The sequence below is a fragment of the Mesocricetus auratus genome, unplaced genomic scaffold (genome assembly GCF_017639785.1).
Source record: "Mesocricetus auratus isolate SY011 unplaced genomic scaffold, BCM_Maur_2.0 Super-Scaffold_100018, whole genome shotgun sequence".
In the NCBI taxonomy this organism is placed as follows: Eukaryota; Metazoa; Chordata; class Mammalia; order Rodentia; family Cricetidae; genus Mesocricetus; species Mesocricetus auratus.
Window position 1 is genome coordinate 2,714,133 of NW_024429199.1, and position 15,708 is coordinate 2,729,840.

At 43.5% G+C, this 15,708-nt stretch overlaps 1 protein-coding gene across 1 annotated transcript in view; it reads left to right on the plus strand.

Moving 5' to 3' along the window:
- Window positions 1-15,708, plus strand: part of Fig4 (FIG4 phosphoinositide 5-phosphatase) — a 101,343-nt gene that overhangs the window by 52,309 nt on the left and 33,326 nt on the right. Inside the window, exons 14-17 of the mRNA XM_005073240.4 lie at window positions 239-387; window positions 889-1,055; window positions 9,769-9,907; window positions 15,403-15,461. Of these exons, the coding sequence (XP_005073297.1) occupies window positions 239-387; window positions 889-1,055; window positions 9,769-9,907; window positions 15,403-15,461 (514 nt within the window). The remainder of the gene's footprint in view (window positions 1-238; window positions 388-888; window positions 1,056-9,768; window positions 9,908-15,402; window positions 15,462-15,708) is intronic.

A 15,708-nucleotide genomic window follows, 5' to 3' on the forward strand; every position in this document is an offset into this window, starting at 1 on the left:
AAGTAAATTCAAGTGTAGACTGACTTAATGATGCTACTAGGGGGACATTAAGTGAAAAGTAAATATAACCTTATATGATTAGCAAAATGTTCTTTATTATTTTCACCATTGACTTTGCTTATCTGGGATTAGCACCCAGAGCTTTTCTTCCGTAACTTTAAGAAAAGGATTTTCCTGTAGTGTGGAAGTAGTCTGGGTGTCTGAACAGTGACTTAAAACCTTACTGTGCTCTTTGTAGACTGGCATTCTTCGAACCAACTGTGTGGACTGTTTGGATCGCACCAACACAGCTCAGTTCATGGTGGGCAAATGTGCTCTGGCTTACCAGCTGTATTCCTTAGGATTGATCGACAAGCCAAACCTACAGTTTGACACGGATGCAGTGAGGTAATCCTTGTTTGAATGTCAGCAATGACAAAAAGCAGGTTTGAGTCACGAGAATTTTTATAAACCCATTTCTACTTTTAGCTTCTCAAAGATTTATTGCTAGTTGGCAGTATTCAAGTTAGTTCTACATTTCTATCGAATGTTGGTATACTATTGCCATTGGGTCTTGTTTTGCTTGCTTGCGTCATCATTAAATATTGTGGTTTTTTAGATAAATCCAAAGACAAACTAATAGATTAAATAAAAACCCAAATGGCAATGAAAGATAGTACCAGTTCTGCACATATGCTGGGCAAATGTTCAACCACTGAACTCCACCCAATTCCTCTCTTCCTTTGCCATTCTGGGACAGAGTCTCACTAACTTACTCCAGCCGTGTTGAGTCCAGGCAGGCCAGGAATGTATGATCCTCCTGGCTCAGCCTCCCTGGTAACTGGGATTATAGACCTGAGTCACCAGACCTGCTGGCAAAATTGTACAGTGTGTCTTCCTTCTGTGTAGGTTATTTGAGGAACTGTATGAAGACCATGGAGATACCCTGTCCCTGCAATATGGGGGCTCTCAGCTTGTTCATCGGGTAAAGACCTACAGGAAGATAGCACCATGGACCCAGCACTCCAAAGACATCATGCAGACTCTGTCTCGATACTACAGCAATGCCTTTTCAGGTAACTCCTTGGCAGCAGGCATTTCTACTGCTTAAATTTTAGATGTGTTTGTCTTCGTGAACATGTACTTTCCTCCTTTTAGCTACTTATTTACATAGTGTTTAGATTATTTATAAATTTAAATAAAATAGAATTTGTGACTTAGAAGGTACTCAATAACTGTTTAACAGATGATGAATAAACACTAAAGTAATTTTTTTGAGAGTGGGTCTCATGTAGCACAGGCTGGCCTCAAACTTGCCAAGTAGCAGAGGATGGCCTTGAACTTTTGATCTTCCTGAATGCTGGGATTACAGGAGTACCTCACTATGCTGATTTACAGTGTTCTGGGGATTAAACACAAGTGTTTGTGCATACTAGGCAGGCGTTCTGTCAACATAGTTACTGTCCCTGAAGTTGGTATTTTAAGACAGAACACTGTTGCGTTCTGCCGCCCAGTTGCCATTCCTGTGTGATGGAAGCTGGGTGGATTTCATGCCTTCTTCCTCTTTGTATCTTTCTCTTGAAGATTTCTGAATGTAGAAATTTGAAAGTATTGAAGATTTTTTTTTTCAAACAGGGATTAACATCTTGGGAGTTGCTTATGAATGTGTTACTCAGTTTAAAAATGTCAACTAGAAATGAATAATGGCAAGTCATACTTTTATGACCTACAAGGACTAAGTCGAACAGGTTGTTTTAATGGCCCTCATTCCCCTCTCCATTCTGGTGCCATTGTTAGTATACATAGTGTGTACCACACACAGAAACGATTGTGAGACAGGTTCCCACATGCAGAATTCATCCAGGAGGAGCACAGTGGCTGATCCTATGCGTCGTCTCCCTTGAACTGGAGAGGGATACAGCTTGCAGCGTCTGTGGGGAGGAGTGGTGAAGTTGTTCTTTGGAATGGACTGCTCTTGTCTGCTTCTCTCTCTCTCTCTCATTCCTGCTTCTTCACCTCAAAGGAAGGGAGAGAATGGCTTCTAGGTGAGCCTGTTGTGGCATCCTGCCTTTGGAGGGATCCCATATGTTCACCGTGGATGGCTGTGCATCGGATCTACAACAGAGGGATGGCTGAGGGGGGTTGCTATATGGTGAGAGCCATCTGCATACTTGGAATAAACCTTACAGAACTCCAGTGTTTGATGGTAATCAGATGTAGCCTTCTTGAAAGAAGCTGTCAGCATTGGGTTGCCCTGGGCCCTAGCCAGTGAGTCTCCTGAAGACCAAGAGGCCCTAATAGTCCAGGACCAGGAGGTAGAACTAGAGTCTTCTGTCATCTAAAATGATGCACATGCTCAGACTGAGGGAGTTGCAAGAGAGTCCCGAGTGATAGGAACCTCAGAAACACCCACGAGAGTCAACATTTGCTTTCAGTGTTTACGAGGCCCAGAGTAAATGAAGTGAGTCAGCTATGACTCTGTTTGTATGTAATAAATTACTATAAACTTAGCAACATAAAAAAGCACATGATCATTATAACAGTTTGTGTGGGTTATTGGTCCAGGTACAGAGTGGAGGGGGGTGGGGGAGCGTGGGGGGTTAGAGTTTGAAGACTGCAGCTAGGGTACCACTCAGGCTGTGTCATCTGAAGTCCTAGTTAGGGAAGGAGCTGTCTCCCAGCTCCTGTAATGTTGGCAGAATCCAGCTCTGTGCTATAGGACTCAGGACCACTCGCTTGCTGCCTCACAAACAGCAAAGGAAAGAGCCTATCAGTGAGGCTGCCAGCAGGACAGTGTCCCCTAGGTCACACAATCGTGAGAATGATGTCCTACCACATGGCTGAGCCCACTGATCAGAAGCAAACCACAGGTTCTGTACCGATAACTAAACCAATAGCATCAGACAGCAGATGCTGACTGCCTCCCACTGTGGACACCAGAAGTCTAACAGTGAAACAGAGTCAGCAGGGCAGTTCCTGCCGACACCCACAGAGGAGACTCTTCCCTGACTTTTCTGATGGTGGCTGGCAATCCTTGGTGTTGTCAACTGGCAACAGCAGGACTGTAGTCTCTGCCTCCAGTTGTCACACACAGTTCTTCTCGTGGTTGAGGTCAGTCTTCACAGTGTTCTCCTCAGTGTCTCCCTTTCCTTTTAGTGTAAGCACACCAGCCTCACTGGCTCGAGCCTGCTGTACTCCCATGCAATGATGCCTTAATTTGATTATATCTACAAAGATCTCATTTCTGTGCCTGATCACATTCCCAGCCTGGCATTGGGGGTTCAGGCTTCCAAATCCCTGAGACATAATACACAAAAGTCTTTCAGAAGACAGAAGGGTGCAGTTGTAACCCATGGCAACAAGCATGGACTTGTCTAGGTGTGTGCCACCATGATAAAGGCTTAGAACTTCCCTTAGAGAGACAGCATCTGCTCTTCTGCCCCTCTTCTGGCATTATTGCCCCTGCAGCAGTGACCATGGTTGACACTTAAGGACCAGAGCTGCTTACTAGGACTAGAAAACAGAAATGAATGTGTAGTCATGTAGCTGATTTAAAAAGCAAGGCATGGCTTAAAAGGTGACAATGATACAGGGGATCAGTATGTACAGATAGAAAGGTACAGTAAAATTATGCAAACTTAAAAATGAGCTGTTATGAAAGGCATTGTGAATAATGTAGCTAAAACGGACGTCTTTATTTTAAGAAGCGTGGTGTCATTGGGGTGTATACTTTATTTTGTCATAACTGAGTATTATATAATGGTGAAAATATAGAATGGTTTTCTTTTAAGTATTAAAGACCTCTTTGCCACACTTAGTCAGTCCTCTGTGATGCCTCTGGACTGAGCAGGAAGATAGTTAGGATTAAGAAACTGAAATAATGAAATGAAGTGGTTGGGAATTTTACCCTTAATTTGTATAGACAGATGGTTGCTGTGTAAGCAGCTCTTCAGACCCCTTGTTGGACCTGTTTTTAAAAACTATTCTTAAAGCTGAACACTGTTGTTCAGGACTGTAGTCGCAGCTGCTTGGGAGACTGAGGCAGAAAGACACCTCAAACCTATGAGTTTGAAGGCAGCCTAGGCAACGGAGTGTGATCTATCTCAAAATTCACAGATGCACAGGCACACAGACACACATGTGCACACACACCTACAGACATGAGCATGCATGCACATGCACATTCACACACAGATGCACACCATGCACAGATGCACATGCACACACACAGACACAGATGCACACTCATGTATGCAGATGCGCGCACACAGATTCACACACACACAGGTGTACACACACGCACACACCTACACAGACACAAATGTGCATGCACACAGATGAGCACACACATACATGCACACACACGCGCACACACGCACACACACACACACATACACAAGCGTGCACCCACATTCAGGCATGCAGCAGTTCTTGAGGCTTCCCAAGTCATTTGCTCAGGGCTTTGCCTCTGGGAGCATCTGCTGGTTCCCAGCCTAACTAGACACGTGGAGGACACCAACTGCAAAAGCAGTTACCGAGGCACTCCCCTTAGATGCCAGGAGGAATTCTCATCCCCTGTGAAACTGTTCCTTTTTACCATCTACAGTTTACTAAGCCTGCATTTTCTTGTTTAAGCATCTTGATTTTAAATCTTACTATAAGAAAAAACAGACTTCCTGCTATAAATACTAGAACACACACACCATGCATATGTATAACTTAAGTGTAGTGAATGGTGGAAGTGGACCATGTCCTCTTCAAACAGATTTCAGAAAATAGACAGCGAGCTCAGGCAGGGACGACCGCTGTGCTCATGCATAGGGAGAGGCGAGAGGCGAGTACTGAGACAGTCTGAGCTGATTGCCCAGTGCCGGGAGGTGCCCTGCCAGCACTGCATCATCTCCTCTTTTCTGCTCTCCTGGGACAGGGGGCATGCCAGGGAATGTGCAGAGCACATTTTAATCTATCACAAATAGTGAGGTGACTGTCTGAGGTCCTACTCGGAGCAACAGATTTTAGTGAGTAAATCCTGTTCAGCAGAAAAAAACAATTGCAGAAATGTTCTCACAGCCTTTGGAATGTGATTGATAACTAGGAAAGCCAAGTCTCTTCACCCTCCGACAGCCAGAGCAGTTAGACACGACTCACTTCAGCCAGTGTGATATATGTATTTAAAGTTAAGTCAGATCTCAGCACTCCCCTCTTCAAAACAAACAAAGGAACAACAATAACAAAAAAACCTCTTCCACAGAATCCCATTACATTTCAAATCCAGTTTCTCCCCATGACCCGCAGGGGCCACCTGGCTATGGCTCCATCTGTCTGTGGTCCTGGGCTCTTTCATGGCCACACCCTGCATACTCCTTGCCCTGGTTTTGTACAGCTCCTTTGCTCTCCAGGCCTCCACAGTTCTCAGTCCTGCCTGGGCAGGGCTTAGCCCTCTGGGGTCTGTAGACCACATCCCTCATGTCTTTACAGTTGCCTCCTTAGCTTCTTCCTTTTCCTAACTGCCCAATCCCTGCTCTGTCCCCTCCCATCTTCACTGAATTTATATCTTCTGAAAATACCTTTCCTTCACACAGACACACACACAGACACACACAGATAAACACACACAGACACACACACAGATACACACAGACACACATAGACAGACATATACACAGACACACACACAGATACAAACACAGACACTCACAGACATACACTCAGACATACACACACAGATATACACACACACAGATACACACAGACATACACACAGACACACACAGATACACACAGACATACACACACAGACACTCACACACAGACACACACAGACACTCACACACAGACATACACACAGACACACACAGATAAACACACACAGACACACACACAGATACACACAGATAAACACACACAGATACACACAGACACACATAGACAGACATATACACAGACACACACACAGATACAAACACAGACACTCACAGACATACACTCAGACATACACACACAGACATACACACACAGATACACACAGACATACACACAGACACACACAGATACACACAGACATACACACAGACACACACAGATACACACAGACATACACACAGACACACACAGATACACACAGACATACACACACAGACACTCACACACAGACATACACACAGACACACACACAGACACTCACACACAGACATACACACAGACACACACACAGACACTCACACACAGACATACACACAGACACACACACAGACACTCACACAGACACACACACACAGACACTCACACACAGACATACACACAGACACACACACAGACACTCACACACAGACATACACACAGACACACACACACAGACACATAGACATACACACACAGACATACACTCAGACGTACACACACAGACACACACACAGACATACACACATGGACACACACATAGATACACACAGACACATACACACTCACACACACGCACACCCAAAGGTTCTTAAATGAATGGTTTCTCTTCAGTTATTAAAGTCTTATGTGTTAATTTTAGAAAGTACAAAGTATCTTGTAAATAAATCATAACCCCATCTCCAGAGATAGTCACTTGAGCATGTTTAGGCAAGCATGTTTGTTCTGCTTTTATTATGCATGTGATTCATAATCTGCTCTTGCCCTTTGAGATGGTGTGAATAGCCTTTGTGGCATTAACTATTCTTCTACAATGTGATTGTATAGTAACTACTTTATCCTTTGTAAGTGTCAAAATTTAGTTAGTGTACATCTGGAATCCTCCTGAATAAATGTCTTTGGACACAGCCTTTTTTTTTTGCCTCTTACCTTTGCTTATGTAGAATTTAAAAACATATTTAATAGGTCAGAAGCTGGACATGTCTTTCAGGGCCATAATATACTAGAGAGTGTGACGAAAATATGTCACATTAACCTAAGGGAGGAGGATTGATTTAGTCCACACTTTTGTGGGTTTTGCCAATGACTGCTTGGCCCTGTGTGCTTGGGCTCAGTGTCACTGTGGTTGGCCCTGAGCTGCTCAAGGAGCTTTTCCACCTAAGCAGAGGGGAGTACAGGAAGGGGCCAGGCAGGACAGGTCTCAAGGACGTGCTCCAGAGAACTGCTCCAGTAGGCCCACCTCCTACTTTCCACCACCACAAATCATGCCACAGTTTCTGGAGGACCCTCAAGACACACTCAGGCGTGCTTCACTAATCCAGGAGCTTCTCGGTGCAGGCAGATTGGTAATCCAGGTTGCCCACCACACATGCACAGGCATGGATTCCCTCTGGAAAGATGAATCAGTTAATGTTCCTTTCAGCAAAGTTCGAGAGCATTCAGCTTGCAAGTCTTTAGTAGAAATGGTTTAGTCAACGCTTGTTTGATGAATAGCAAAGTTGAAGTGTTGCATGTTCGTTGGTTCTGTCCCCTTCTTTTCAGGGTTCCACGTGCTTGCATCTACTGGGTGTTGATCTGTGCCATTCTTACATCTCAGTAGTATTTGTTTTATTAAATGGTACAAGGCGGGGCTCTAATTTCATACTTCCTTCTCCCTAACAGTTGAAAGTACATTTATTGAACAGTCATTCCTCTTTTTGTTGATAAAAGAGGCTGCTTCATTACAAACTCAGTATCAGAATAAGAAACAATTTAGTTTCACAATTAATTAAAAATTATTATATTTAGTCCTATGCTATTTAAATATAATTACTAATAGAACTGGTTAGTATAATAGCTTAGGTGGCATTTGAATAGCTCATAGGGATTTTGCTTTTAAAGCATAATTGAGTATAGAAGCAGATACTCATTTGCCCTCGTGCTAGCTGCACTACAGAGGACCAACATCTGTTGAGCACTCTACTATACCCAGAGTGCTCCCATCTTGCAGGAAAGGTGTAGTTTATTTTGCACTTCAAAGTGTCTATTCAGGCTGGGCATGGTGGCTCATGCCCTTAATCCCAGCACTTAGGAGGTAGAGGCAGGCAGATCTCTGAGTTTGAGACCAACCTGGTCTACAACCTAGTCTACAGAGTGAGTTCTAGGACATCCAGGGCTACACAGAGAAACCCTGTCTCAAAAAAACAAGGGGTGGGTGTTGGGCTGGAGACATGACTCTGTGGTTAAGAGCTCTTCAGAGTTCCATTTCCAGCATCCACATGGCAGTGAACAACCCTCCATATCTGTAGTCTCATGGGACCTGATGCCCTTTTCTGGTGTGCAGACGTACATGCAGACAAAACATCCATAAACATAAATAAATTGTTAAAAACATATCCAGCCAATGCCCAAGCTTTTCAGGGTGGTTTTCTAGCCAAAACCTCGGTGACCATGCCACCAGAGAGAGACTTTCTATCGTAACAACAGCCATGGCTTCAGTAACACCTGACTGGTGTCAGCCGAGGAATGCTTATCACCCCTCCCTGTTCACCATACTTGCTGAATGCAGAGGAAGATACTGTGAGATTTAAAAGGGGAAGAAACTCCTTGAAGGCAAGGCTGAAAACTGGAAAGCTGCTTTAGCTAGCACTGTATGAAATGAGTTATCAAGGGCCATCAAGTCTATTCAAGAATAATATTCTCCATGAATATTATTACTCGGAGAGCAGAATGCTTACTTTGGTGCTATGTAAAGAGATAAAAATTGGGGTGGTGATGTCTGCATTGGTATTTTCTCCCAGCAAGTAGAACAAAAGGCCCCAAAGATACTCAGCATATAAACGCATCCCTTTTATATATTCGTTTTAGCCTGAAAGGTAAGTGCTGTTCTAATGGAATACTTCCTGTCAAGCTATTAATAAAAGACATACATATTTGATATTTTATTTGCTTTTGCTAAAATGACAAGATAATCCAATGCTACTTTCAGGTGTATGCATTTGCTGTAGCTGTTGGAAGAAAATACATTTTATTTTATTGTTCCCACGGCAGGCATTTCTGTTGTGTTTCCCTCTTAGTCCTCCATTGTTTTCATACAGAGGTTGTTGTGAATGTCTGTGAGAAACTTGGGTATGGAGGCCTCTGAGACAAGCATGGTAAGATGAAGATGATGGAGATGATGGAGATGATGAGAGATAAAGAGAGCCAGGGAGGAGAAAGTGCAGAGTGGGAAAGGTGGGGGCCACGAGCACTTCAAGTGTGATTGTTTACCACAAAACCTAAGGAGGAAAAGGACACAGGACCTGTGCCAGTCAGGTTGTCAGTGGTGGCACAGTGTGGGAGGACAGTGTTGAGGTGGCTGAAGAGTTAGGGTGAGGACGCTCTTCATGTGTCCTTGTTGTCTTCATTGTCACCAAAGAGGCCAGTGTTCCTGCTGCTCTGAACAGTGACTCTGTGGAAGAAGGGATCAGAGTGGGAACTCTGCAGCTGGCTTGGTCAAGGTCATACAGCAGAATTCCTATAGGCATTGGGTCATGCTGTCCTTAGAACATACCTTAGGATGGCGTTTACTTGAGACATGTTAACAAATGCTGATGGTAGGTTTTTATTTTAAAAACAAAACCACTTTAAATATTGTGTGGGTTTTAAGGTGACATCCAAGAAGCAGTCTATATCCTCTCCCGTGTTTATGAGAGGCAATGGGAGAGAAGGAAGCATCATTCACAAGCAAGGTTTTCCTCCTCTTCCTCCTCAGAGGGCATGTGTTTGCATGTGTAGAGCTTGAATGCACATGCATCTTCATAGAGATCTGGTCTATGGAACTATAGTTAGGTCTGTGCCCTCTAGGATAATGTCCTCCTGGGGTGTCTGTATCAATAATGGGTATCTGAAATACATATTTTTGCTTTTTAGATGCCGATAGACAAGACTCCATCAATCTCTTCCTTGGTGTTTTCCACCCCACCGAAGGGAAACCTCATCTCTGGGAACTCCCCACAGATTTTTACCTGCACCACAAAAACACCATGAGCCTGTTACCAACGAGGAGGAGGTATCTGCTCGCCCTAGTCTACCATGTAAACTTGCTGTTTGATTAACTGTTGCACGAGATAAGCACGGGGTAAAGAAATGAGGCTTAGCACGTGTGCTGGGGCTCTGGGCTCTTCAGCAATATATAGGGAGCTGGAACATGGCTCATCTCCTCTCCAAGCATGTAGTGACATCAGACTCTCCCACAGTGCTTTCTTCCCACAGAGTCAGGCTGATTCGGCAGAGTTGCTTTCCCACTACTCTGAGTTACTGCCCACCTGTGACTGTGTGCACAGAGCACAGACAGTCATAAATGCTAATGTAGTTTTTGGAGATGTCTGTGTTGCTGAAGAAATATTTAAAGTGTTATCAAAGTCTCAGGGTTTATAGGTTTCTCACTTTTGTTCCCATCAGCTCATATTGAAATAAATACCTTAATTCATGATCTTTCTTCTCTATAAATGAAGCTCTGTAAGTTTAAGATTGTTGTTTAGGACATGAGTGTAAACAATAATATTTCACTTTGCTGTAATTGACTAGAGGTAAATGTGTTGATTCTCTGGAATGTTGCATTGCCCAGTATTGAAGCTATTAAGATAGAACTTGGAAACAGCCCACACTCCAGTCCCGACTGCAGCAGCCATTAAGTACCCCAAGTGTGACCTGCTTGCTTACCTTGGGTTACATAACCAAAGCAGGTGGTGTGGAGGGCCTGTGTGTGGGAACAAAAGGAGCTGGTGTTACAGCCCCATTTCCAAAAATAGGAAACTGAGGTGCAGAGAGAGTATCTTGACTGAGATTATGCAGCTATGTAGATGATTCAGCAAGAGCAGTTACTAGCCTGACAATTCTAAGGAGGTAGATGATGGGCTTACTCCATTACTCTACTGTACCTGTTTTTCCTCTATAGTACCAGAGCCTGTTTGATGTAAGTTTTCTATTGATGCTGCCCGTATACAGATCTTGTCACTTGAAGATGCCCTTCAGTGTTTGGTTGGGGAGTTTTTGGTGTCACCCAGCTGGGTGGATTATTCTGATGACTGTTAAATAGTTCCCTACATAAATGAACGGTTACAACAGAGGCAGCCTCAGACAGCATGTGGGGACTCAGGCTAGCTCCCGTGGTGCTGAGTTTGAGTTTCTGGAAATAGGCACTGGGACCTTGTTTTCTCATCAGTGGAAAGGGGAAGGTCATTTTAAGGTGTAAGTGAGAAAGCACGGTGTAGAAGCACTGAGCCCTGGCACACATCCTGTTAGTGATACCTGAGTGTCCTTTCATAAAGTCAGCCAACTGGCCTAATTCTGCTCCTTTATCAAGAAAATTGTACTTCCTAGCTATCAGCTGAGATCACTGAAAAGCTTAGCACACAGTGAGTCCCGTGGGTGTTCACATTGCTGTTGTTCTCTAAGGAAATACTCTACTTTTCAGTATTTGCCAAAAATCACACAGGATGCCTGTAAATATGGAAACTTGGGCACTGTTTCATCATTTGTATAATATAATAGGAATCTACATTCGATCATGTATTCATCTGCGTTTTCAAACTTGGTGGCTGTCCTATATGTATACTGTTTACCAATGCTGTAATGTGTTTACTGAGAACAGGGAGGGACATAAAACCAACTCTACCAAGAATTCAGGTGGTTTTTCGAGTAACTACTTGTTACCCTGAATGCCACATGCGGTGAAGTGCTCAAACCATTCACTGAACCTTTGCTCGAAGCCTGGTTAATATGTCATATATTTGTTGCCTCAGATGCCAGTGACATGTTTATAATGTCCCCAGCCTGGTTTTAGAATTGTTTCATTGATGTTTCGAGTTGATTTTCTGGTCCTGCTAGTTTGGTTTGTGAATTTCTGGTCTACCCAGAGAGTCGTCATCTACCCTGTGTGTAGCCAGCCTAGGTCTGTGCCCAGAATGTTCCGTGCCCCCATGAGGTGGTTAGGAGCATCACTTACTTACACAGTTGTTTCTCACTTCAGGCTGAGATCTGCTTCACTGAAATCTTATGTGCTGACCCCTCTCAGCTCACCAAGCCCTTTGGAACATGATTTCCTCATCCACTCATTAGTCCTAAATGTTTAAAGATAAATTCATTCGTTCAAAATGTCTTCCTCAGATTTAATAGCCACCAATGTTCCAGCCGTTTCTCAGAGACTCCGGTTTTCACGGCACTCTCCCTGTGTACATTCAGTTGACATAAAAGTCTGCCCTAAGTTTGCGGCCGTACCTGCAGCAGGGGTCAGAGGTTGGCCTGCTTTTTGCCAGTGATTGTGAGACCACTGGGACCACCCCTTTGTATCTGCATTCTCTGCTCGTCGCTAGTGTAAGACTATGCGGCTGTTTTCAGCATTCTGCTATAACAGTGCTCTCCCAGTTCCTTATCCATTCAAAACACCACACCCCTGACCATGTCACACTGCCACATGGACACCATTCTTGTCACGCCAGTATACACTTTGCCTGCTTCCCCGAGAGAGAGGCATTGTTAGGTACGTCCTTTGTATTAATTAAATGTGCCTTTAGCATTCCTAAGTATAAAATGCTTCTTCAGACTTAATCAGTTGCCCATCTGATCCCAGTGTAAGTCTTGGATGAAAAATGCCTAGTCGAACCATCTGATAACCCCATCCATGGAACACTGGTACTTAGTGATTGGGATCATTTAAGCAGTTGTAGGTCTTAAGGGTGCTGTGGCCCTGTCCGTGTGTCTCTGTCTTGTACAGCAATATTGACTGCTTTGTTCATGTCATAAATTTAGAACTCTCAAAGTAGAATTAAAAATGGTCCATCTAAAATTGTTTTTAAGGTAAATAATTCAGTGGAATTCAGCACTCTTAATTCTAGGGACTAAGAAGAAAAGAGTGATTTGTGGGGTGTCACCCCCAAAGAAGAAGTTCTCCAGCATCAGTCTCCTGGTCAGTGGTCCCTAGCCCCAAAGCAGGGCTCTGCCCTGTGTAGGTGTTCTCCCTCTGGTAGAGGTGATGGAGGTGACAAGATTGGCCTTGTCCTCTCATCCTCTGTCTATCTCAGTTCATCCTCTCCGGGACATGTCTTCCTCGTGGGCTTCTTTGTTTCTGAGACACACTCAGGACACAGGCTTCTCAAAACATATTCCTAAGTCATTTCCTATTACTTAGAGAAATGTAGTCTAATAATACAGTTTAAAAACTCAAGCCTGGTCTCAGATCACTGATATAAAGGTATCTCTTAATTCTAGTTGCCCCTCAGTCTTGGTTAACTTTTCTGTTGCCATGGAAAGACATCATGATCAAGGCAACTCATAAAAGAAAGAATTTAATTAGGGGATTGCTCACTGTTTCAGAGGGTGAGTCCATCATCATCATGGCAGGGAGCATGGCAGCAGGCACAGGAAGAGGAGTAGAGAAGCTGAGAGCTTCCATCTCGTCCCCAGGCAGAGAGAGGGAGAGACAGGAGAGAGTGGGAGGCTGGGCCTGGCATGAACTTTTGAAGCTCAAAGCCCACTTCCTGTGGTATATATCGTCAAACAAGACCACCCTCTAAAACAGTCCCACCAACTGGGAACCAAACTTTCAAATCTGTATAGTATGTTCCAAGTTAAAACTCATGCTTTAGACAATGTTTGCGTCTTTTTCCTAAGCAAGTCAGTTGTAAGCAGCATATTTTTAGCAAGTTCCTCATGTACTAGTGGATATCTTCTCTACTGTCTTCTTTTGCCTATGTGGGGTCATCAGAGAATGGAAGACACACTGCCTTACATGTATGTGTGCCTCATCATGCTTCACCCTTCTGACAGTTGGGCCGTGATTTCTCTGACCCAATTCCCTACCCATAAAAGAAAATGAAATTAACATGAATGTGGCTCATTTGTAAATGCGAATTTATCTTCTTAGGTTGCTCACAACATATCTCAATGGAAAATTTGAACCTGTAACTTTGCTGGAATAGATGTCACCTTTGCTGGCAGTGGGGATCTATCTTCTGCTCACTTTGAGGCATCAAAAATGCATTGAGCATGTTCACTTTAACAACACATATACTAAAATTGGAATGACACAGAGAAGAATGCATCTAGCCATCTCCAGTGGAGTAAGACTCACATCTCTTCTGCACCAGGACTTACCTAGAGATGACCCACTGCTTGCTGCTCTCTTGGGCTGTCCACACTCCCTCTCACCTGTGCGTGGCTGTTACTTTCAGTGTAGCTCTTGGAACACTTCGAGCAGTGTCTGATACAGTATAGGTGATTGATAACATTGAACAGTTGAATTAAGCCTCTATTAGTGGCAAGCGTTTCCTTGTTCTTTTCATGGTCCCAGGGCTGATGTTGAGAAAGCAGCTTCAGGGTCACCTGGTGGCATGGAAAATCAGGAACCTCTAGCCAGTCTTCCAGCTCAGAATTTGATTTGTAAGAGGACCAAGGGATACCTGTGCACAGAGGATTTGGACAAAAACCCTGATCCGATCCCAGGAAGCCCTTTGAGGCTTCAGCACTGCTCACACCCAGGTCCTCAGGCCCCCCACTCCATTCCCTGTCCTTTTCAGTGTGGGTGCTGTTTGCCATCTCAAGGAGACACCCTGCCAGTGGTGTTTGGATGCTCCTCCATTTTTTTCATAATTAAGAATACCCATGACCACAGGTTTCAGCATTTTTATATTTTAAAACCCATTATATTCAATCTTCTTTTCAGTGTTCTGGGCCATAGGCTTTATTTTTAAACTATTGGAAACCTGGCGTTCTTTTACATTTGCATGTACTATTTCACTTCCCAGCTCTCACAAATTTTATCACAGCTCTGTCTCCTACAATCTCTATTTTATTAGAATTTGATTTACAGTTAAATCCTTTGTTGAGAGAGAAGGAGTTTCAGTATTTATTTGTTCCAATTCTCTACATATGAATCTCCCAGCAGAAGCTCAGACAGTTGAAGGTCTCTACCCTGGCTCTGGCCTCTACATGTAAGTGGTCCATGCTTACAGCTAGAATGGATGGGCTCCTGTTGTGCCCTAAAGGATTGGTTCATTAGGAGTATCCAGTTAGTGACTATGATTTCAATGAATTGCTTTATTAACTGTACACGTATCATATAGCAGAACAGAAAAGCAACCTTAACTCTCAGATAACTAGACTTGGGTCACAGTCTAGTTTACTTCTCACCAAGTAAAACAGTCCCCTGAGGAGTGACCTTGAATCTGCATAGTTTATGCAAACCTTTTTTTGTAGCTAAAACTAAGCAACAGTAGAGCACATAGGTATTTTGTAGCTAAAACTAAGCAACAGTAGAGCACATAGGTATTTTGTAGCTAAAACTAAGCAACAGTAGAGCACATAGGTATTTTGCAAATCTCTGATGATGGACATGTAGCAAGCAAAGGGCAGTTTAGCATATGAAGACCTACTATGTGAAAAACTCTGCAAATGTGTTATTAAAGAAGAAAGGATCTTTGAAGTAGGTTCCAGCATCTTTTATCTGGAGACTGGTGGAAAGTCAGTGTTTACATGTGGTCTTTCTTGTCTATCTGACTTTTGTAGTTACACTCACTGGTGGACGCCGGAGGTGATTAGGCATTTGCCACTGCCTTACGATGAAGGTGAGTACCTGCTTCTCTTTTAGGTTCTCTACCACGTGTTTTGGAACTATGCTAAAATAGGCTTAAAGCATTAGTGTTTGATACGCTATGTTATAGAAATAAGTGGATTCATTATTATGTTGTTCTTCGCTAGGGGACCATAATGCTTCCTTTTATCGGAGTAGATCCTATCTCCTTGTGCTGTGGCTTAAAATTATTAGATAAGCCATGCAAACATTTGGTTGATGTGGTAATTCATTTTAAATTG